The sequence below is a fragment of the Aphis gossypii genome, chromosome 1 (assembly GCF_020184175.1).
Source record: "Aphis gossypii isolate Hap1 chromosome 1, ASM2018417v2, whole genome shotgun sequence".
NCBI lineage: Eukaryota > Metazoa > Arthropoda > Insecta > Hemiptera > Aphididae > Aphis > Aphis gossypii.
Window position 1 is genome coordinate 32,400,846 of NC_065530.1, and position 23,135 is coordinate 32,423,980.

At 25.2% G+C, this 23,135-nt stretch overlaps 2 protein-coding genes and 1 long non-coding RNA gene across 5 annotated transcripts in view; 1 reads left to right on the top strand and 2 right to left on the bottom strand.

The window, feature by feature from the left end:
• Positions 1-16,274, top strand: part of LOC126549368 (exportin-1-like) — a 65,239-nt gene extending 48,965 nt beyond the window's left edge. The window contains exons 1-20 of one of the 3 annotated variants that reach the window (XM_050198287.1): positions 1,538-1,645; positions 2,852-2,970; positions 4,026-4,169; positions 4,342-4,623; positions 4,683-4,913; positions 4,981-5,100; positions 5,178-5,306; positions 5,366-5,521; positions 5,591-5,806; positions 5,927-6,169; positions 6,235-6,469; positions 9,875-10,038; positions 10,116-10,250; positions 10,313-10,417; positions 10,502-10,687; positions 10,767-11,015; positions 11,079-11,204; positions 12,818-12,944; positions 13,027-13,304; positions 15,235-16,274. In XM_050198287.1, coding sequence (XP_050054244.1) covers positions 4,059-4,169; positions 4,342-4,623; positions 4,683-4,913; positions 4,981-5,100; positions 5,178-5,306; positions 5,366-5,521; positions 5,591-5,806; positions 5,927-6,169; positions 6,235-6,469; positions 9,875-10,038; positions 10,116-10,250; positions 10,313-10,417; positions 10,502-10,687; positions 10,767-11,015; positions 11,079-11,204; positions 12,818-12,944; positions 13,027-13,304; positions 15,235-15,381 — 3,240 coding nt within the window. In that variant the 5' untranslated portion in view covers positions 1,538-1,645; positions 2,852-2,970; positions 4,026-4,058 and the 3' untranslated portion in view covers positions 15,382-16,274. Of the gene's footprint in view, positions 1-1,537; positions 1,646-1,747; positions 1,767-2,851; positions 2,971-4,025; positions 4,170-4,341; positions 4,624-4,682; positions 4,914-4,980; positions 5,101-5,177; positions 5,307-5,365; positions 5,522-5,590; positions 5,807-5,926; positions 6,170-6,234; positions 6,470-9,874; positions 10,039-10,115; positions 10,251-10,312; positions 10,418-10,501; positions 10,688-10,766; positions 11,016-11,078; positions 11,205-12,817; positions 12,945-13,026; positions 13,305-15,234 lie in introns of those variants that run through there. The other 2 variants (XM_050198288.1, XM_050198289.1) reach the window with 2 other exon arrangements.
• LOC126549373 (uncharacterized) lies at positions 1,383-1,795 on the bottom strand. The gene is made up of 2 exons (XR_007603503.1): positions 1,665-1,795; positions 1,383-1,596 (listed from the first exon to the last, which is right to left on the bottom strand). It is a non-coding gene; the product is annotated as an uncharacterized LOC126549373 (long non-coding RNA).
• LOC126549372 (uncharacterized) lies at positions 16,014-22,772 on the bottom strand. Its single transcript, XM_050198310.1, has 4 exons — positions 22,524-22,772; positions 20,535-20,720; positions 17,216-17,319; positions 16,014-16,770 (listed from the first exon to the last, which is right to left on the bottom strand). The coding sequence occupies exons 1-4, from the start codon at positions 22,612-22,614 to the stop codon at positions 16,648-16,650; spliced, it is 504 nt and encodes a 167-aa protein (XP_050054267.1). The 5' UTR covers positions 22,615-22,772; the 3' UTR covers positions 16,014-16,647.
• Positions 22,773-23,135: the final 363 nt, after the last annotated feature.

Sequence of the window (23,135 nt, forward strand, 5' to 3'; positions counted from 1 at the left end):
TGCAATTATTAATAATCCAACAAGATATTTTATTTTGCTGGACAAAGTATGGTGAAAATGAAAATTTCTATAGTTAATACTAATAGGTATTATTTTCGCCTAGCCCGTTAGCACGAATATTTCGTACGTAATGGTTTTTTTTTTTGACATAGTAATAAACGATATCTAGATTATTTTTTGTTCAATAATCATATTTTGTAGGCATAATCAATGGTAAAATGTAATGTAATATAATTATATAAACAATTTTGAAATGAAAATAACTCGCACAATAATATTGTATTGATGCAATAATAACGTTGATGTCTAATATTCTGAGTTTTTACAACGTTACTACGTTAATGTTGTTTATTTACAATAAAATAAATTATAAGTAGGTAAGAAATTGAAACGAAAATATAAAAAAGATAAAAATTAAAAATAGCAATAAGTTAAAAATAAAAATGCCCACCTAAAAACAATCTAATTGAGGCGATATGCATTTATGTATAATAGGTACCTACTGTATAAAAAAAAATCTGATCTATTAATACGTCTTAATAGAGCAATAGGCAATAGGTAAAACAATATTATTGTTTAGTCGATAATATTTGCAAAAATGATCTGCAGGTATTTATTGCTAATAGCGTTAATGCACTGTTTGTGTCATAATAATAGATAGGTATTTGCAGTTATTAGCTGATAACAAGTATACGCTTATAAGTTAAAATAATACTATATTATATTACCTAATATAATACAATACATTGTTCTGTGTATTATGCTGTTTTGTTCTATTATCATACAACTAGGTATCTACTACTTATGCACTATGTGAATGTGAATATGATATCTTGTGACCCATTAAAATATAAAGTTATTTCATATTACATCATATTATAGTGATATTTTATTATGGCTATTAAGTCATCTTATATCCTTAGTTGAATATAGATTTTTGCATTAAAATTTTAGAGAATTATTTTTTTTGAGAGTTTATGTGGAACCTCAAATTAAATTATCAAACTGTAGCTATTCATACAAAAAAATGTTTTGTATATTTAATCAAAAAATAATAATTTTCAAATTTCCGCGATTTTATCAAAAATTCAAACTTCACACTTACCAAAAAAAAAAAAAAATATATGAAAAACATTTATTTTAATTCACTGTATAGTGACTAAACAATAACTATTATAATATATTTATATAGTTCACTAATCACTAGTGTTAATAATATCGTATATTGTTTTGTGTTTCACATATTTTGTAACTTTCATTATTTTTTATCATAAACCATAAATTCAACATCAACAGATAAAATGTACAACCAACCTACCAACCATAATATTATAATAAAATATAGTGTACGACATATCATACCATATACGTAATGAAACAAATAAAATTAATAATATTTATATTTTATCCGAGTAATTTACTCATACAACAAAACAATCGTTATCACTGAAACCCAATACCATTTTTCCACGGTGTTTGCGATCCGGTTCGACCATGGTAGCGGTGTATACCTTTTTCCAGTGAACATATGTGTTTTGGTTTCGGCGACGCCATCTTAATAAAAATATTCCTTAACCGTAATCATACATGAATCATCTGCGTACATTATTTTTTTTAGTTTTTCAGTAAGGAGCCAATACATGTAGTAAGTGCATTATTTTTACTATTTAATGTTAGTGCTAGTCGTAGATTTATATGTAATTTCATGTTTTGATGTTTGCTTGCGTCCAACGTACTGCCGAAATCTAATGCGCTGCGGAGAACTGGTCCGTCTATTGTTTGTTTTTCACGTAATGTGTGGTTTGGTTATTGTACGCGGGAAGCTGATAAAACTAACTGAAAGCGTTTTCCTCTTTTGAACGTAAACACTAAACAACAAAAATCCGTTTGTGGAAACCTCGCGGTTTTCTACGCTTCTTGCTTCGCAGTGCATTGATGTTATACCTATCGATGCTGTAGCTTAACTGTCGTCTGTCAGGTTCTGTTATTAATCGTTAGCATTGGCATGTTGGTGTGTCGTGATTGCATATTTCACGAGTAATTGTTTTTTGAATAATCTGTGTTCTTTATATTAAATATTATCTTAAGTTTAGATTTGAATTATATTTTTTTATGATTCTGACAAATTGTTCCATAATATGTAACAGAATGTGACAGTTTGTTTGAAAAGTTGTGCAAAATTGGTAAATGCGTTATATTTTAAATTAGGTCTATATTTTTTTTAAATTGTATTAATGGTCTAAGATATAATACTTTCAATTCCACAGGGATAATGAATGTTTTGTCACTGTACTACTTTATTTTGTTTTTTAAGTATGCAAAACAACTATTTACTGAATTTGTTATATCACAATACAACATATTGTATTTTTTGATGATAACATGCATTTTTAAATACTTATTTCAATGCAAAATATTTAAAAAAATACATTGGTTTATAAAGATCAAACTATGAATGAGTAGTTTATGAGTTATAAGTATTTAAAGATAAAACGATTTGAGTGTTATTATACTAATAGTACCTGTAAAATAATAATTTACTACTTCACTCGTTTAAAGTTTAAATATTTATAACTAATAAACTACATGTTTGAAATTTAATTTTGATGAATCAAAATAGGTACTCTGAATAATATTCTACTTCTGAGTTTATAATAAAAAATGTTTGCTGTCATTTGAAAATGTATAAAATAGTGAAGGATATAATTTTTTGTCCAAAAACTATTGTTTTCCGAAATATTTAGTGTTACTTAAATCACTATGTGTATTACTTGATTTAAATTAGTAGTTTATCTGATTTTCATTATACTATTACTGTAAATTTAAACATTTTTTTGTGTTTTTGTTTCAGGTTTATAAAACAAAATTTGTTTTGTTTGTGTGTGTGAATGTCTTCTGAGTGAATGGTACAGTGACTAGGTCTTAGTCCAGGGTTACTGTTGCGTATACTTGTCGTCTGTCTGTTTTTGAGTAAGTTTATTTTATTAAATCATGCATGTTTAATTTATATATTAAATTTTTTATGATTTAGTAGGTAACTGGTAACTAGTATAAAGTTTTAATTTACCCCTAATAACTAGAAATTGAAATTTATTTTTACAATTATACTAAATGATTCTTTTTTCAATGACATTTTTAATTTAATTTTTATTGCTTCTTAATTGCTTACTTACAGTTTAGTATAAAGTATAAGTATTAAGTATAAAATTAAAATTAAAACCATTGTGTTTGAGATGGGACATGTTTATACTGTGAATTTTAATTTCACCAATTCTTATGATAAAAAATATGTACCAAAAAAAACCTATATTTTTTAGAAATAAATAAATTATAAGTAATATGTATTTTTTATTGATTCTTTTCTTATAAAATTTAATGCAAGGAAATCTTGTAAAATTGAAATCTGATCTGGTATCAATAAAAAAACAATCATCCTTATTTTGTTAGGTTATATTATCCTAATATTACTTGTCTATATAAATATTAGGAACTTATTCATTTTAATTAACAATACATTTTGTGATTTATTACATAAACCGTGTAATAAAAATGAAATGTTAGTATTATTAATTTGTTTACTAATAAGTAATAATATTTATTCCGTTCAAAAAATAAATAACAAAACACAATTATGTAGTATTATTAAAACTAATAGGTTTTGATTAAATTGGTTGATAACATTTTGTAGTTAATTTTATACATTTTCTAAAAATGAATCCCAAAAACCACTCATTAGTTCTTGTTTGCTTTTGTAGACATTTATAAACATGTATTAGTGATTGACGTTTTCATAGGTATAATCAGAAGAATTTAAAAAGTAGATTATTGATAATAAGCTTTGAACTTATTGAATGAATGATAAATATCATTGACTGTTATATTATTATGTACCTATATATTTTTAAAACATTTCTTTTTTCACTATAATTACCTTATCTTTTAAATTTTTTCTAGGCACATAATATAATAAATGCAATTATTGGTTATTTAATAACTAATTGATTATTTATTAATTTTTTTTTTAGCTGAATACTTAAGTCTTTAAAAAGAAAAAAAATATGGCTACGATGACAGAACAAGTGTCCAAGCTTTTGGATTTTTCTCAAAAACTTGATATTACACTTTTAGAAAACATTGTGGGATGTATGTATACGGGCACTGGTGATCAAGTAAGTTTCTGTGTGTTATAAACTACTAAAAATATGATTTGATACATTTTCCTTGTACTTCTAAAGTATTAATATAGCATTGTGGTTTATACAAATAATATTTTTCAAAATTTTAAATAAGACAGATTTTTATGTTTGATAAGTTATTTATAATAAATTATCTTTATTTTAGCAACGAGCTGCCCAAGAAGTATTAACTACATTGAAGGAGCATCCTGATGCATGGACAAGAGTAGATACTATACTCGAATTTTCAAACAATCAACAAACAAAGTACTTTGCTCTACAAATATTGGAACAATTAATTAAGACAAGATGGAAAGTATTACCAAGAAATCAATGTGAAGGCATTAAGAAGTATATTGTTGCACTTATCATAAAAACTTCTTCAGATCCTGTGACAATGGAAAGAGAAAAAACTTATTTAAACAAACTAAATATTATCCTTGTACAGGTTGGTTAATTTTTAAACTTGTTTTGTATCAACAATTTAATAACAATGAAATATTTCAGGTATTGAAACGTGAGTGGCCAAAAAACTGGGAATCATTTGTTGGTGAAATTGTAGGGGCTAGCAGAACTAATGAGAGTTTGTGTCAAAATAACATGGTTATATTAAAATTGCTTAGTGAAGAAGTATTTGATTTTTCTGCTGGAAATATGACTCAGATGAAAGCTAAACATTTGAAAGATACTATGTGTTCAGAATTTGCACAGATTTTTGATCTTTGTCAATTTGTTTTAGTGAGTTAACTTTTAAATTTGATATTTAAATAAATAAATGTACATTATTAATATCATATTTTTCCAGGGCTCTTCTCAAAATGTGGCTTTAGTTAATGCAACATTAGATACTCTTCTTAGATTTCTTAATTGGATACCACTTGGTTATATATTTGAAACAGATTTGATCGATACATTGATTTTTAAAGTAACTTATATTAAATACTGTTAACTATTCTTTGAAAAATTTTATTTTTATTTAAAATGCTTTTTATAATTATTTAGTTTTTCAATGTGCCTATGTTTCGTAATATCACATTGCAATGTTTGACCGAGGTTGCTGCGGTAACTGTACCGAATTATGATGCTGCATTTGCTGGTCTTTTCTCCAAAACCATGGCACAACTTGTTCAGGTATACTAATATTTATATTTTTATTTATGTAGTTTATTCTTATGTATTGTTATTTTTAGATGTTACCCATACATACAAATATTAAAGAAGCTTATGCGTCAGGCCAAGATCAAGAACAAAATTTTATTCAAAATTTAGCATTATTTTTGTGTACATTTCTCAAAGAGCATGCTCTTTTAGTAGAAAAAAATGGTTCTAATGAAGATTTATTAAAAGTAATTTGTGAAATTAATGAATTGTTGTATTAATCATTTTACTTATTCACATATGATTATTTATTTTAGGCACTTCATTATTTGGTTATGATTTCGGAAGTTGAAGAAATCGAAATATTTAAGATTTGTTTAGAATACTGGAATAGTTTGGCTGCTAGTTTGTACAGAGAAAATCCATTTGGACAATTACAAATAGTTGGTCTTTTCTCACTTTCCCCAACTAGCAGGCCAGATGGTAACGCCATTTCACCTAGACGTCAATTTTATGCACCAGTCATATCTCAAGTTAGTATTTTTTTGATAACTTTCAGCTAAATTAATGTTTTAGTTAAATTTATTTTAGAGGTATAAAATAATGATTTGTTTATTTTAAAACATTTATGTATTTGTTTTATTGGTTCATAGATGCGGTATATAATGATAAGTCGTATGGCTAAACCAGAAGAAGTGTTAGTAGTAGAAAATGAAAATGGAGAAGTGGTTCGGGAGTTTATGAAAGATACAGATGCTATTAGTTTATACAAAAGTATGAGAGAAACACTTGTATATCTTACTCATTTGGATTGCGTAGATACTGAACGAATTATGACTGAAAAGTTACATAATCAAGTTAATGGAAATGAGTGGTCTTGGAAAAATTTAAATACCGTAAATATTTAAATTTATTATTTATTCATTTTCTTCTATTACACTTATTTTGTCATCTTATTTAGCTATGTTGGGCAATTGGTAGTATTTCTGGAGCGATGCACGAAGAAGATGAAAAAAGATTTTTAGTCACAGCTATTAAAGATTTATTAGGATTATGTGAACAAAAAAAAGGCAAAGATAACAAGGCAATTATTGCTTCTAATATTATGTATGTGGTTGGACAGTATCCAAGATTTTTACGAGCTCATTGGAAATTTTTGAAAACAGTGGTTAACAAATTATTTGAATTCATGCATGGTAAGCAATTAATTTTTTTTTAATAATTAGATGACCATATGGCTTATAGTTAAAATTTATACATTAACAATTTAAAATTATATGCTAATAGAAAATGATTTTTACTGTAAAGTAATTTAATAGTTTCATTTTAGTTATTTAGAGTTAAGATATATCAGTGATGATAAATGCCATGCTAATTTTGATATACAAGTATGAGATTAAAATTATTTATTTCTGAGACTATCATGTATAATAGTCAAAATTATTTAAAACATTAAATAATGATGTATCTTCAATAATTTACTTTTTAATTATTTATGGTATTTTTATAATTTGGAATTATTTTACCATTTTTGCCGCTAATTGCCATCCTAAAGTGTGTAAAAATACACTATAGAAAATAAGATTGTTTACTTAATTTACAAGTTAACCTAAATAGTTTTATATTTATAGAAAAATTATATTTATTTATCACTACTTTAGTTATTCAAAATTGATAACTTATTTATATATAATAATATTATTTAAGTCATTGATTATAATTTATTTTATAATGTTGGTAGAATTATTTATTAACAATTATAATTTTGTTAATTCTCCTTTCTATGTTTGCTTTTTATTTTATTTTAGTTATTAGAACTGAGTTCTTAACACATGTTAAATCAGTGATGACATATGCCATGCTGATTTTGATTTATAAGTATGAAATTAAAATTATATTTGTCTGAGATTATAATTATTTAAGACATAGGTAAATTAGTTATTATTTTGAAATAATCTCATATAATTAGTATCAAAATAATAAGTCATGGAAATTTTAGCATACTTGTATATTAGATTAGGAATTAAGGTTAAATAAATATTATTTATTTTAATAGCAATAAAATAGTACTCTATATATTTTTTAAATGTTAGCCTCTTTGTAATAGAACTGCGTTAGAACTTCAAACTATAAATAATAATTCATAATATAATTGATTTAGTGATGATACATGCCATGCTAATTTTGATTTATATTATATTATATGAAATTAAAATTTTTTTTTTCTGAAAATCATGTGTTAAAGATAATTTTGTTGAACGTTTATATATATTTAAAATGAATGAAGCTGTGGTCTAATTTATTGTAATAGGTAATTCATGTAATTAATCTCAAAAATAAAATGTAATAAAATACTAAATAGTCATGATATATATTTTTTTATAACGATTAATTTATAACTTAAATTTGTGGACTGTTCAATTATATATAAATGCATTAAGTTTTAGTAGATTTGTGAGAAAAATACCTATTGTAGTATAATGTATAATTTTAAATCTCTATTCATACTTAGTAGCATAAATTATAAACTGAGAAATATTTGTAAAGATAGACATATAAGGAACCATTAATGCATTTACCCTTAATTTTAAGAACAATAATTTTCAATAGTATTATTTTAATTGAAGGTTTTTAAATTCAATGAGGATAAATAGCTTATTGTACTTAATTTTGTGCTGTATGTCTGTTAGTATGTATGTATATAAACTTATGCTTGCTTACAAGCTTGGTAGTTGGATGCAGATGATTATAGATGATAACTTGAACAGAATATGTGAAGATATTATATCTAAGGAACCAATGATGCATCTACCCTTAATTTTAAGGACAGGACAATATTTTTGAAAAGTTTTATTATAAATTTAGTTCCTAAATTCAATGAGGAGAAATAGCTAATTGTGATTTTACAGTATGATGTTGATTAGTCTTTCTGAGAGTATGAATTAAATTATTGTTTTATGCTGTATACATTTGTTTTTAGTATACTTATATACTTAGCTGCAGATGATTTTATTGATAACCTGAAAAGAAAATGTGAAGTTAATAATCTAAGGAACCAATGATGCATTTGTTCTTAGTGTTATGGACACTACTATTTCATCATTTTGCTAATTTAGTTTTTAAAATTCAATGATGAAAAATAGCTTATTGTGATTTTACAGTATGATGTTGATTAGTCTTTCTGAGAGTATAATTAATTGTACTTAATTTTGTGCTGTATGCTTGTATTGTATATATGTCTTTGAACTTCGGTTTACTTACATGCTTGGCAGTTGGATGCAAATGATTATAAATGATAAACAGAAAATTCTGTGAAGATATTAATCTAAGGAACCAATGATGCATTTGCTCTTAATGTTATGGACACCACTATTTAATAATTTTGCTAATTTAGTTTTTAAAAATTTAATGATGAAAAATAGCTTATTGTGATTTTACAACATGATGTTGATTAGTCTTTCTGAGAGTATGAGTTAAATTATTGTTTTATCTTCTATGTATTTGTTTAAATATACTTATAATGTATACGTTTGTCTGCATATGATTATAAATGATAACTTGAAAAGAAGATGTGAAGATAATAATCTAAGGAACCAATGATGCATTTACTCTTAATGTTACGGACAGCACTATTTAATCATTTTGCTGATTTAGTTCTTAAAATTCTATGATGAAAAATAGCTTATTGTGATTTTACAACATGATGTTGATTAGTCTTTCTGAGAATATTACTAATTATACTTAATTTTATGCTGATTATATGTATTTGAACTTCTGTTTATTTACATGCTTGGTAGTTAGATGCAGATGATTATAAATCATAAACAGAAAATTGTGTGAAGATATTAATCTAAGGAACCAATGATGCATTTTGCCTTTAATTTTAAAGATAGGACAATAATTTTCAAAATTTAGGTCTTAAATTTCCTTGTGGAGAAATAGTTTATTGTGATTATACACTATGATATTGATTAGTCTTTAAGAGTATGAGTTAAATTGGGTATTGTTTTCTGTTGTATGGATTTATTTTCAGCTTATTTATATTCATGGCTGTAGGTGATTTTATTGATAACCTAAAAAGAATATGCGAAGATAATAATCTAAGGAACCAATGATGCATTTGTTCTTAATGCTATGGACACTACTATTTAATCATTTTACTAATTAAGTTTTTAAAATTCAATGATGAAAAATAGCTTATTGTGATTTTACGACATGATGTTGATTAGTCTTTCTGAGAATAATTATACTTAATTTTGTGCTGTTTGTATGTATTTGAACTTCTGTTTATTTACATACTTGACAGTTGGATGCAGATGATTATAATTGATAAACAGATCATTTTGTGAAGATATTAATCTAAGGAACCAATGATGCATTTACCCTTAATGTTATTGATAATTTTGCTAATTTAGTTTTTATAATTCAGCATGGAAAATAGATTATACTGATAAGTTTTTTGGAGAATATCTTATTTTGTTATAATGTTTATTTTAACATAGCCTAAATATTATTAGCTTATTGTTTTAATTATAAGGAGTATGTTATTTAGTCATCTTCTCTATAAATTAAGCTTTATATTAATTATTTTCATATTATAGAAACTCATGATGGTGTACAAGATATGGCTTGTGATACTTTTATCAAAATTGCAATGAAATGTAGAAGGTACTTCGTTCAAGTTCAAGTTGGAGAAGCCATGCCATTTATTGATGAGATTCTTAATTCAATGGCAACAATTATTAGTGATTTACAACCACAACAAGTATTTGAATATTATAAAATATATTAAATTGTTAAGCAAACTGTGTATCCTATTCATTTTTATAATTTTAAATTAAGGTGCATACATTTTATGAAGCTGTCGGTATTATGATAAGCGCTCAAGTGAATTCTAAAATTCAAGAACAGCTAATTGATAAATATATGCTATTGCCAAATTTAATTTGGGATGATTGTATCAGCCAAGCTTCAAAAGTAATAATTATATATTTAATGTATGATTGAAGAAATAACATTTATTTATTGTCATTTTTTAGGATGTTGAGATATTAAAAGAACCAGAGTTTGTCAAACAATTGGGTAATATTTTAAAAACCAATGCTAGAGCATGTAAATCTCTAGGACATCAATATGTTATTCAAGTAAGTATATTTAATTTTTGATAGCAAATGATTTTATTTTTGTTTTCTTATTTCTTTACTATAACATAATATATACTGTAATAGTTGGGAAGAATATACTTGGATATGTTGAATATTTATAATGTAATGAGTGCAAATATTACTGATGCCATAGCTACTAATGGAGATAGTGTTACAAAACAACCATTGATTAAAAATATGAGAGTTATAAAAAAAGAAACATTACGATTGATATCAGATTGGATTTCTAGGTCTAATGACAATGCAATGGTATGTTATTTAATTGTAAAAAATATTTCTTAAACTCTGTTATACAAGTTGCTTTACCTTATTAGTTTTTTTTTTTTAGGTATTAGAGAATTTTATCCCTCCTCTTTTGGATACTGTATTGGCTGATTACAGTAAAACTATGCATCCATCTGCTAGAGAACCAGAAGTACTTAGTGCGATGGCAACAATTATTGATAAACTACAATCTGACATAACCCCTGCAGTGCCTAAAATTTTAGATGCTGTGTTTGAGGCCACACTTACAATGATAAATAAAGATTTTGAGCAATTCCCTGAACACAGAACAAATTTCTACCTTCTTTTACAAGTGAGTTAACTTAAGTCTTAATAATGTTTTATTTTCATACTGATTGCTTAACTTTTTTTCCAGGCAATAAATAATCATTGTTTTGTATCATTCCTGTCCATACCAGCCCCTCAGTTTAAATTGGTTCTGGATTCAATATTTTGGGCGTTTAAACATACAATGCGTAATGTTGCTGATACTGGATTATTGGTATGTTACATTATACAAGTTGACTTATATTATAGTATTCAAAATACATTTTGTTAATTAAATATTATTGTAAGACACAAACTTTAAAAATACCTAAGTATTGAAAATTATGAAGTATTATGGAACCTAAATTAATCAAGAACTTTGATAAGTTGAAGTAAATGTCTTTCTCCTCCATCAATCTCTATAAATCGATAAAAACTAGACAAATCAAACATTCTGTATTCCTAATTTAGTTGAATAATGACAAGTTTTTACTGTCAATTTTTACATCATGTAAATACATAGTGCATGTCAACAATTTTATTCTTAATTGCTTTAATTATGTTTTTTACTACATTCTATGTATATATATATTTATTATAATTGAAGACTGGGGTTTATATGTCTTTAAATATCATTACTGAGACAGTGTAATCTGATGAGAGTAAAAAATGTGTATGATTAGTGCAATTCTGAGTTAGTAGAAAAAATTTCTTTATACTTATTTGTGAATATTTAACTTATTTAGCATATTTTGGAATATTTTGGTACCCAGAACATTGTATAAAGATTTTCAATTTTTTTTTTTATCATTTTGATATTTTTATTTTCTAATATTATATATATTATTATATTTATATTATACTTCTACTCTTACCTAAATGCAATATTTGTATAAAAGTATTCAGTAATTAATTAAAGGAATGTCGTATGAAAAAAAATTTGCATATTAAAGTATTTATTTCTGTGTACCTATTTATCATTTTTGCATATATTTTTATAAATTTCCATGATTATGAGAAAATTTTAAGATGTTTTAAAGAATATTAACATCAAATTTTGGATGTCTTAAGAGAATATAATATTTCTGGTCCTTTATTTTAATAATCCTTTTATGTATAAAAAAACAGGTTTTTCTTATGTACTAAACTTTTAATGACACTGTCAACTTTTTTGATTTTTTTTTTCACCAATTGTATTAATGATTTATGTATTAATAAAAATTCTCACATTGTCCATTATATAAATAAATATATTTTAGTTTAACACTGAACAGGCAAAATTTAAGTAATTTAGCTAGTAACTAATAAATCAGTATATAATAAATAAATTGAAAAATATATTAATGTAAATTTTGTTCATAAATCTTTGATATGTAGGAATTCACAACAAATGGAAAAAATTCCGCTTTACTATTCCCTTATCTGGAGCTCTAATGTTTTTTATTAAATAAAATTCAGTATTAATATTACATATTTCTATATTTTAGATAAATAAACAGAATTTTGAAACTAACCCATATATTTTAAGTATCAGAGCCTATATATTTAACACAAACTTGTTTTGTAAAATAGTCAGATTCTGATAATTTTTTTTTATTTGAAAAGAGCTTTATATTTAGAACCATCATGTAATTAGGAATTGTTTTAATTTTTTCCCCTTAGCAAATAACTGGCTCTGGCTACTAAAAATTGTTATTAATTTAATTTTAAATTATATACCATTTTAAGTTTCAATATTAGTTGAAAATTAATATTTTATTTTATTTTTTTTTTATAAACATATTATAAATGACAAAAATTATAATATATGTTTAAATATTGAACTTATTAAATTTTTTATTTTTGCAGATATTATATAAATTATTGCAGAATGTTCAACAGCATAAACAAGCTGCTCAGAGTTTCTATGTATCATATTTTACTGATATTTTACAACATGTTTTTTCTGTTGCCACTGATACCTCTCATACCGCAAGTAAGATTTGTTCATAATTGCCTTGTCTAAGAGGTTAATTTCTAAATATATTTATTTAATTTAATTTAATTTGAATTTATAGGTTTATTAATGCATGCACAAATCTTATCATACATGTTCAAATTAGTGGAGAGCGATAGGATTGAAGTACTGTTAAGTGCCCCAGGTGCACCTCCTGATGGCGAAGTCACAGATAAAAATGTTGCCTATGTTCGTGATTTTATTGCATCACTGCTAAAGACAGCTTTCCCTCATTTGGCTGATCCACAAATTGCTCTTACTGTACAAGGCATGTTTAATTTGAATCATGACCTAACAGCTTTTAAAGATCATCTTCGTGATTTCCTTGTTCAGATCAGGGTAAGTTAATTACAAACAATATTTAATCTTTAAAATCTATAACATAATTTATAAGAATCTTTAGTAATTCAATGTGGATTACTATTTTTTTTTTTAAATAATTATTATGATTTAATTTTAAAATATAGTTATCAGTTTATCACTCTTAATTTGCATTTTTAACATAACTTATTTTTTGATTATTATTTAAATTTAACTATCTGTTACTTTTTATAGTTATTATAGTTATACGAATACTTTTCAGTTATCCCTACTACCGGTTGATGCCGCAACTACCACTGGTCTAATTCCGTTATGTAGACTATAATATAGTATATAATATACATTTTGACAATCGTCATCTTCTGTCAATCGCGACTACCTAACCAAATAACTATTACCAACTGCTGTTAGCAAAACTATAGGCTTCGTTTTTTCCTGAGACCACAGATTAATTTGTGCTTGTGACCCACGTTAGGTGGTGATGCATACCAAATCGAGGGATATTTTCGTTTTGAATGTTCGAGACAGCGCTATGAGCAAGTATCAACGCTGGCCCCTAATTTTCAGACAGTTATTTAGTTAAATTCATATGATGTCAAAAGCACGATAATCCATTCATAAGTGTTTTAAATTGCATGGCTGAACATTTTCCTCCTCGAGTTAGTTATTAATTTTGAATTTTATTTTTAGTTTTTCTAATAGTTGAAATAATTTTTAAAATTATTTCGTGTAAAGAAAGGTAGTCTTGATTATGTGATAATAAAAGTTATACTATAATATACTTACATTTTATAAATTATATAAAGACAAATTCATGTTGATCTCTGAGGAGGCAGTCGAGATAATGGAATTGAGACTTGTGGTAGTTAGGATAACCTAAAGTACTGTTATATGATATATATATTATATTGCTCATTTTAATATTATATTGAATATTTGTATTTAATATTTTTGGATACTCAAATTTTACCAACATATTTTATTTAATTAATTAATCATTTTCTGATATTTATTGTGTTATCTCTATTATGGTAATGTTTAAATATTACATTTAAAATTTATTTTTTTTAAGGTGCCTGGCGCCAATGCGATTTTGTACACAAAAATATTATATTTGGGAATAAGGATCCTGTTCTGTAGAATCAACCAAATTTGATAACTTTTTTTTAACTAATAGAGGATAGTATTCTACAGGCCGCATTGATCTCCATTTTTCAATATTTAATCTCTAACTTTATCATCTGTCTTTAAAAATAATACAATTTTATATAAATTATGTTTTACTATTATTTTGAATAAAATAAAAATCGAAGTTCGACGCGGCCTATAGGAAGTCTTTCAAATAAAAATATAGTTACCAAAATCTGACAATTCTACAAGGCCTAAGAATTATTCCCGTCAAGTCATTTTTTTTTTCGATATAATACACCCTATCAACCCCCCTTAAATAAGTATTGGGTAGGTAGTAAATTAGTGGAAAAGTATAATAATTAAGGCGATAACTAAAATACAAAATTTAATTTGAAAATTGTATAGAATTATGAAAAATTTGGCCTCGGGCCCCTTAATTAAAAATCTATATTAATTATTATTCCCAAAGTAATAATTAAAATACATTTTAAAAGTTATTTTGTTAGTTGAATTTGAGATACTATTTTAAAATAAATTATTAATTTTCATTAATTGATGTTAGTAAAGTTTCTTTAATTTAAAGTGTTGGCAAGAGATCAATAGAGTGTAAAGTATTTTATTAAGTAGTATACTCTAGATGTATTATTGAAGATTAACAGGAATATTATACATAATATATCTTTAATCATTCGATTAACCATTAAAACTACCCAACTTTGTTTCACAATAACTTTTAAATTTGTATCCAATAATATCTATATCTATTGTACAGAACTTAAAAAATAAAATTAACAATATGTTTTTGATGTTCTATTAGGAATTTACTGGAGAAGATATATCTGACTTATACCTCGAAGAAAGAGAACAAGCATTGAGGGCGGCTCAAGAAGAAAAGCGTGAAGTACAGAAGTCTGTGCCCGGCATATTAAACCCACATGAAATTACTGATGATATGCAAGACTAAGATAACATGAATATCGCATCACATATACATCCATTGGTTTTGTTACATATGGTTATTATTTTATTCTAAATCCATCCATTCAAAGCAGAACATACATTTTTTTATTTAATAGCATGCTTAGACGTTTATTCCTTATCAACAGTCTTTTTTGCTAATAATTGAATTATTGTATATTTCACAAGCAAAATCTAAAATGTTTTTGTAAGTTAGAAAGTTTTATATTAAAAACTGAAAAATTGACTGGCTAAGAATATATGTTTAAGTTATGACTTACTCTGGTATCTACTGCTGTTGTGGCCGTGGATATTTAAGCCCACCAATTCTATTTATTTAGAGAAACTACTACTTAGTAAGTTTTTTTGTATACACCTAAACAATAATAAAATTTGAAAAAAAATATTTATATAAATATGTATTTTATATAATTTTAAGCATAAATATTTATATATATATATATAATATATATATATGTATATTTTAACAATATTATGTTCAAAGTTAAATTAACAGGAAAATAAAATCGTAAAAAAATCTAATGGTTTGATATTTGTAATTGTAAATAGTTCAGTAAAACATGTGAATCAATTTTTTTTTTTTTTTTTGTTTTAATTATTACAAAGTATGGTTGGGAAACAATTTGAAGTATGTTAAAGTTATACTATTTAATAATTAAACAAGTTTTATATTTTAAAAAAAAATCCCAATTGTAAAAATAATTGTACAAATTTTTTCTTTACTATTTTTATATGAAGTGAGTTGGAGAACTTAATCTAGCAGATTAGTATTAGATTTTTTTGTTATCTATTATTTGATAAGTTCACTGTAATTTGTTCCCGATTAGGTTCTAGATTTATTTGCATTTAATAAAGTTAAACTGACATCTTTTTGACAAATCGTTTATTCATTAATATATTATATATATTTATATACTGTCTACATATGTATCTAACATTCTATAGTTCTCATTACATGTAATTATTTTCCCATCACAACAATTAAAAAGTATTACATAATTTATTTCAGGTTCATATTGGTTATAATTTATAACTTATAAATATTTACTAAGCAGATACTACATTTAATGCTATTGAAAAAGTATCACTTTTCTGATTTGTATATTATAAATTGGTATACTATAAAAAATTTGGTATAAAACATAACGTTGTATTTTACAGAATTTCTATATTTTAGTGTTATCTATCTACTACAATGTTTGTATCAACTAAATAATTAATGACTTCACTTTTTTTTTGTCTTATTTTGTTTTTAAAATTCAATATCAAATGTTATACCGAGGTGTAAAGTGTGCAATGGGTTCAAACTGTGTTTCACCTTCATTCTTGGTTGATTTTCCATTGGTATACATCCACAAAAATAGCATTTTGTCGGCTATAATTTCATTTTTAATAATCAAATAATAATTTATGTAGTCTAATTTAAATAATTATTTCAAATACAAAATAATTAAGGTTTTATGATAAAATACGAAAATATAAAATTGTATGGATTTTTATTTTTAATGTAAATATATAGATTATTATATTACAGCTTCCTTTTCGTAATAAAAAAACTACTTTTAGCTTATGAATGAAGTAAAGAATATATTGGTTTTTCAACAATTTAATATTATAATATCTAATTATAATTTTTTAATTTTAAATCAATAATAATTGCTTCACTCATATTCAAATGTTAATTAAATATTCTACTAAATAAACATATTATTATTATTATATTTTTACAAGTATTCAAATAATATTTTCTGAATCCAATTTTATTCATTATTAAAAATTAGTTATTAAATTGTAAAATATTTTATATTTTTAAAGTTTACCGTAAATTCGGATTCACATTTAGATCTCTTATTCAATGGAGTCGTATTATGAAGATCTATAGTTTTTGAAGTTTGTGAGATACAGTTTTGATTTTTACGTTTTGCTAAAAATAACAAAACAATTAGTCAGTCTTGTTCTGTAGGTACCTAATCAGTGATGTATACATGATGTATGACTTATAAAGAGATTTATGGAGAATCAGAAAATTTCTTAACTAATAGGTATATAATAAATTATAAGCATAGGTATTCAATTTATAATGCTCTAAAAAAAAAAAAAAATGATCTCTGGTTGGTCTTTATTTTGGTTTTACTCTCAAATTAAAAGGTTCAGTTATGCCTATGTTAAGGAAGTTATGTATGGTTATTAGGTAATTATATAAATAATCCATGGATTGTTTATTATATATGGCAAGTACTTCCTGCATACTAGTTAATAACAGTGAATAATAAATCATAAATACTCTTGATTGTTAGACAAATATGCGCGATATTGTCATGATATTTATGTCACAATTGCATCTATCATGTTTTACTATCGTTATTTATAGTATATGAGATATGACGTATTTTAATGAAAAAAACAAAATGTTTAATGCGGTGTATACCTACTATTTGCGTCCAAGATTTTATTTAACATTTAAGTTGCGTTCTGATAAAAAAGTCTAAAAATAGGTCATAGTCCAACGGACGCATGTGAAAAAATTGAATAACAGTATAAAATAAATTAATATGAAATTAATATAAAATTAATATGATAGTATGACGTATAGACGTATAGTACAAAAAAATTATGATTTTTATAATAATAATCGTTTACATTAATTAATAACTAAACGTAAGTAACGTGCTAAAAATATATATAATAGGTATACAACTTAAAAATAATGTTAGATAAAAATATAAAACTAAAAAAATAAATATAATCACATCCTCACAGTGTTGGAGCTACGAAAAAGAAAGAATAAGAGACTCAGGTTTGCCAGATCACCTTTCCGATGCATTGAACCCAGACTCACGGTAAGTCAAATCTATCATTGAATTTATCCAAAGCACAAAATTAATTAATAATATTTAACCATATCTAGTATGTAATTAATAGATATTGTATGTAAAAAGTCGTATGTAATGAGTCGGTCCAATGGCCATTACTGCCGCGGACATAGTTTGTTTTCAATAATAATAATAATAATAATAAAAACTAGGTACAATTATTAAAAAAATATGATAAGTATGTTATGTTATATTATTTAATTTAATCATGGAATATCCACATAATTATTATTTATTACTTACAATTTAATTTTGATTCCTATTTAAGTATAAGTATAGGTAGGTAGGTACTAAGTTTATACACAAGTATTTAACAAATAATACTGGAAGCAATAGCTTATAAACTATAATATATAATATATTTATACAAAGAATAGTTGTGACAAGTGGTCTAATGACTAGAATATTTATGTTTACCTACCTATAGTTAGTAAAGCTATAAAATATAGCAATTTGTCCAATTTTATTTAATGTTTTAGTAGGTAGGTATGATAGTGAATAGTTTAGAGGCGTGCTCAGCTTTTTCCAATGTTGGGGGGAGGGTGAGGGGATGAACTGTATTTTGTGTTGTTGATTGTCATAGACACAAAATGTATAAATTCATAAGAAAAAAAGTTTATGGGGGATATGACACCCTCATTCTCCCGTGAGCACATTAGGTAGGTAACTATCTAGGCTTAATACAACAAGAATGTATTATTTTATTATTTTGTTTGTGTTATAGGCTATAAATGAACCTAAGATAATGATGTAATATTGTAATATTATATATATATTTCATATTTTGCTATTCATTTTATTTGTATAATAGGTATGTTCTTAATTCTTTGTTGGTGTAAAATGGACAGGCGGACAGCAGACTAGCAGAGAAAAATAGTTAACTACATATTAGCTGCGGTCACCGTGACACTGCTTAAGCACGGTTATTAAAATTAAATACCCTATAATATTTCCCCTCTAATAAGTACTAATTATGGATAATTATTACATTACAATGGCAGGGCAAGTCTTAACATATGTGTCTATTTCGTTAGTTCTTATACGTTCACCGCGAGATTGTGTTTACTGTTGACTTAAGACCCACGTTGCATTAATAACGGAAGTGATAGCTTTAAAAAAAGGAATATTAATATAAGATAGGTATCAAATCCATAACATACAAACACAACAACGATAATTGTTTACGTCGACGAATGATATTCCAAGCTAAACTATGCAAACCAGTAGCAGATTAATTCCTTCCCCTCTTGTAGTTATCATAATAATATGACCTATTTCGTATTCGTATACCTATAATACATCTACATAGGTAGTTTTAATAGTGATAAAGTAGAGCTCAGAATTTTATGCACTAAAAAGTATAAAAATATGCCATATAATATGCAGTAAAAATCATGAAAGTATGCAACGAATATGCGAGAATTTTTTTTATTTATTTAAAATTTAAAAAATAAGTAATAATAAAAAATTAATAATTAATTACTTAAATACTCAATGAAAAAAAAAAATAGGGAATTTTTTGAACAACTTAATGTATTTTTAAAATCACAAACAATAGATTTTTCATAAGGGTTGCAAAATGCTATTTTTTCGTCTGTAGTGAAAACCCCAGTGTCTTTGTTTGCTGAGGAAATTCATTCTCGAATTTTGTTGCAAATCGAACTACTTATTTCGGCTTATTCATGATTTATGGACTAAACGATAAACGACGTAACAGAGTGGTAGGTACGTCCATAACTGACTGATACAGCAAGATAAATTAAGATTACCCGGCATAGATGGAAACAAACGTTGAACGTTATCGATTATTCATCTTATCTTTATTTTAGTTATTATTTATTGCCAATAAATTTATTTTTAATATTTTTACTTGACAAAATAGTGTTTTATACGTTTTTTTTTTTTAAATTTTTTGGTTTAATATGCAATACCTACATTTCAAATTTTGTAAAACTATGTAAAAATATACCATGTCCATTAAATATGCAGAAATATGCAAAACAAATTCAACAGAGTTCGTAAAGATTACTGGAAAAAATCCAAAAATGTGAAAAGGAAAAAAATATGCGATTGCATCATAGACATAATATTATAGATATATTCTATAATATGTGAATATGTCTATGAGTTGCATAGAAATTCGCGGTCTAGTGATAAGGTAATGGCCGCTCCATTTTTGTCCTGCCAATATCTTCGAGTTCTAGATCTGACACTTACAACGCTATATTACTTTAGTATTGTATTTTAGGTTTTTTTTGTTTTTTACTCATTAGGTTGGCCTCATCTTCGTGTTCGTTTCTGTCTGTGGTACGGTTACGATCGATGGCGTTTTTATTCGGAGTACTATTTTTCATCCTCTGGGAGTAACTCTGATCCCAGTCTTTGTACAGCGACGCGGATAGTTGACTGACGTTGTTGTGTTTTCGGTCGTATTCAATGATCTTTTTCAAATCTAAAAATATCATCGAGTGCGTTATAGTGTTACATCACGTTAAAATACAAATCTGCAGTGTAACTCCTACGTGTAGGTACTCAGTACGGTCAATAACTTCATCATTATAAATGTTATATTATTTTTTTATTATATTTGTGTGCAGAACCTATATAGGACACAATATGTTCTATCTCCCTCTTACCGTATTTCTCTACTAGTCGTACGATTATCACGTTGAGTGCGGAACGTCGGCTATTGCCAACGCGTCACACTATCGGTGTTCAGATATCGTTTATTTTTGTAAATCATAAAAACATACATACTGTGTATATGAAAAATTATAAATTACATAAATAAAAGCGTCCGCCGGACAAACAGCGCTATATTCGCACTCTAAATAACAATTAATTAGTAGGTAATAACTGGTACGAATGTACGATTAAAGTCATCGATACAGAAGTAAACCGAAGCTTCTATAATCTAAATTATATTATATAATATTCGCAAGATAAAAAAAAAAAAAAAAAAAAAACCGTCGGTCATGACCACGGTTTTATATTTGAGTAGATACCGTGGTCAATGGTCATGACATACAATACCTACAGCACTAATATTGTGCTGCCCCGTATTCCACAAGTACCTTGGTATCTATGCCCCGCAAATATTATATCATCATTTTATATATATTAAAAATTTAAATATAATTCTAAGACGTATTTTAAACGGAACTTATTTTTCGTAAGCATTTAGTGTAATTAACTGAGTTTGTAAGTAGACAATAACTTATTTATTTAAAGACATCATTAATAATAAGTATGGTTTCTATATTGAACTTAAATATTATAAAATTATTTTTGCCTGAAAGAAAAATGATTTTTTTTTTTTTTAAATGCGGCATTCTAATATTCATAAATAATTATTGACATATTAATGTAAAGAGGTATCTAATATTTATGGTTTTTACTCAAAACAAATTTTTTGTGCATTTAATAATTATAAGTAATTTTGAATTATTATAGTGTAGTTCTTTTTTTAATTTCATGTTGGAATGATTTTCTAGAACCTAGTTGTAACTTGTAAGTATAAAATGTATTAATGAAAGTATAATAAAATTACTGAAACTGAATAGAGATATTTATTTATTTTCCCCTACATACTTACAAATGTTGTTTTTAGTAAATAAATTAATTCAATCTGGACCATAATTTTATTGTTATTTAGTATGATGACCTTTTGCAGTATTATGCTGATAAATAAAATCTAAAATATCTAACGAAATATCATGAATTATTTGAGTCATTTTGTATTTATACGCTCAGCATTTTGGTGTAATCAAAATTTGTCTATCGTACTTACTTTTTATGTTATTGTGAATATATCACATAAAACTGAATTACTTATAAATTTATTTCAAACATTTGCATAGGTATTTGAGAAACACAAAATTGATTTTTTTTACTTTTTTTTTTCATTCGATGAGGATTAGTATAAATAAGTTTTTGGTGAAATCAGAATTAACTTATATTTTTTTGGTCTGGCTAGTTTTATTTATAGTGATCGTCTTAAAAAATTGAATAGGTAACAATTATTATAAAATTACCTAGTGACTTATCAAGTTATTGATAATATGTTAATAATAATGGTGATTATAATGGTATAATAATACATTTACGTACTTATCTATAGGTATATAAAATAAAATATAATATGAATATTTTATTTGTCTATTTGCACTTAAGATGTGGAATATGATTTTACATAGAATCAAAACATTTCACATATGCGCATTAAATTCAAATTTTGAACTTTTATAATATTTACCTTCTATGAAATCATTTAGCAGACTGGGTTCTATGTGTGTATACCCTAAAATGTCCAAGTGCCTTTTTACCTCTTCAGAGTCAACTTCCATTTTGTAATTTAAACTCAATAATTAGGTATGATATTATTTGCTTGTAAATTGCTTATAATTAAAACGAATTGTTGTCAAGGTTATGTAGCAGGTAAAGACATATTGTACATTTTTTAAATTTTGACTGAATACGGTTAATAACATCGCAAGTAATTAATATTTACTATTATGTATATCTATATAAGATAATAAATATATTACATAGTTACATGCCCACATAGGTAATGTATAAATAACGTATAACCGTAACGTACGATCTATCATTAAATTATTGATTGCTATTTGACAAAATTATTTTTATTTGCAATCTTGTAGATATTTAACTTATTTAAGGTAATCCACTAGTAAGTAAAAAGTATATTTTACTTTATTATATTAAATTATAAAAAATTGACCTTGACGACTTCGTTACCTAGTGTTTATCTACTATTAAAAATCGGAATAGGCATCCTAATGGTTTATTAAAAATTAAAAATTTAAATTTATTGTTAATAAATAATTATTAATGTAAATTTATATTT

What these genes read in the sequence shown, in the direction of transcription:
- LOC126549372 (XM_050198310.1), bottom strand. Translation starts at nt 22,614, where the DNA reads ATGGAAGTTGACTCTGAAGAGGTAAAAAGGCACTTGGACATTTTAGGG. An exon ending in GCTAAATGATTTCATAGAAG is followed by an intron (nt 20,721 to 22,523) that starts GTAAATATTATA and finishes TGATATTTTTAG; the next exon opens with ATTTGAAAAAGATCATTGAA. An exon ending in AGATGAGGCCAACCTAATGA is followed by an intron (nt 17,320 to 20,534) that starts GTAAAAAACAAA and finishes TGTTATTTTTAG; the next exon opens with CAAAACGTAAAAATCAAAAC.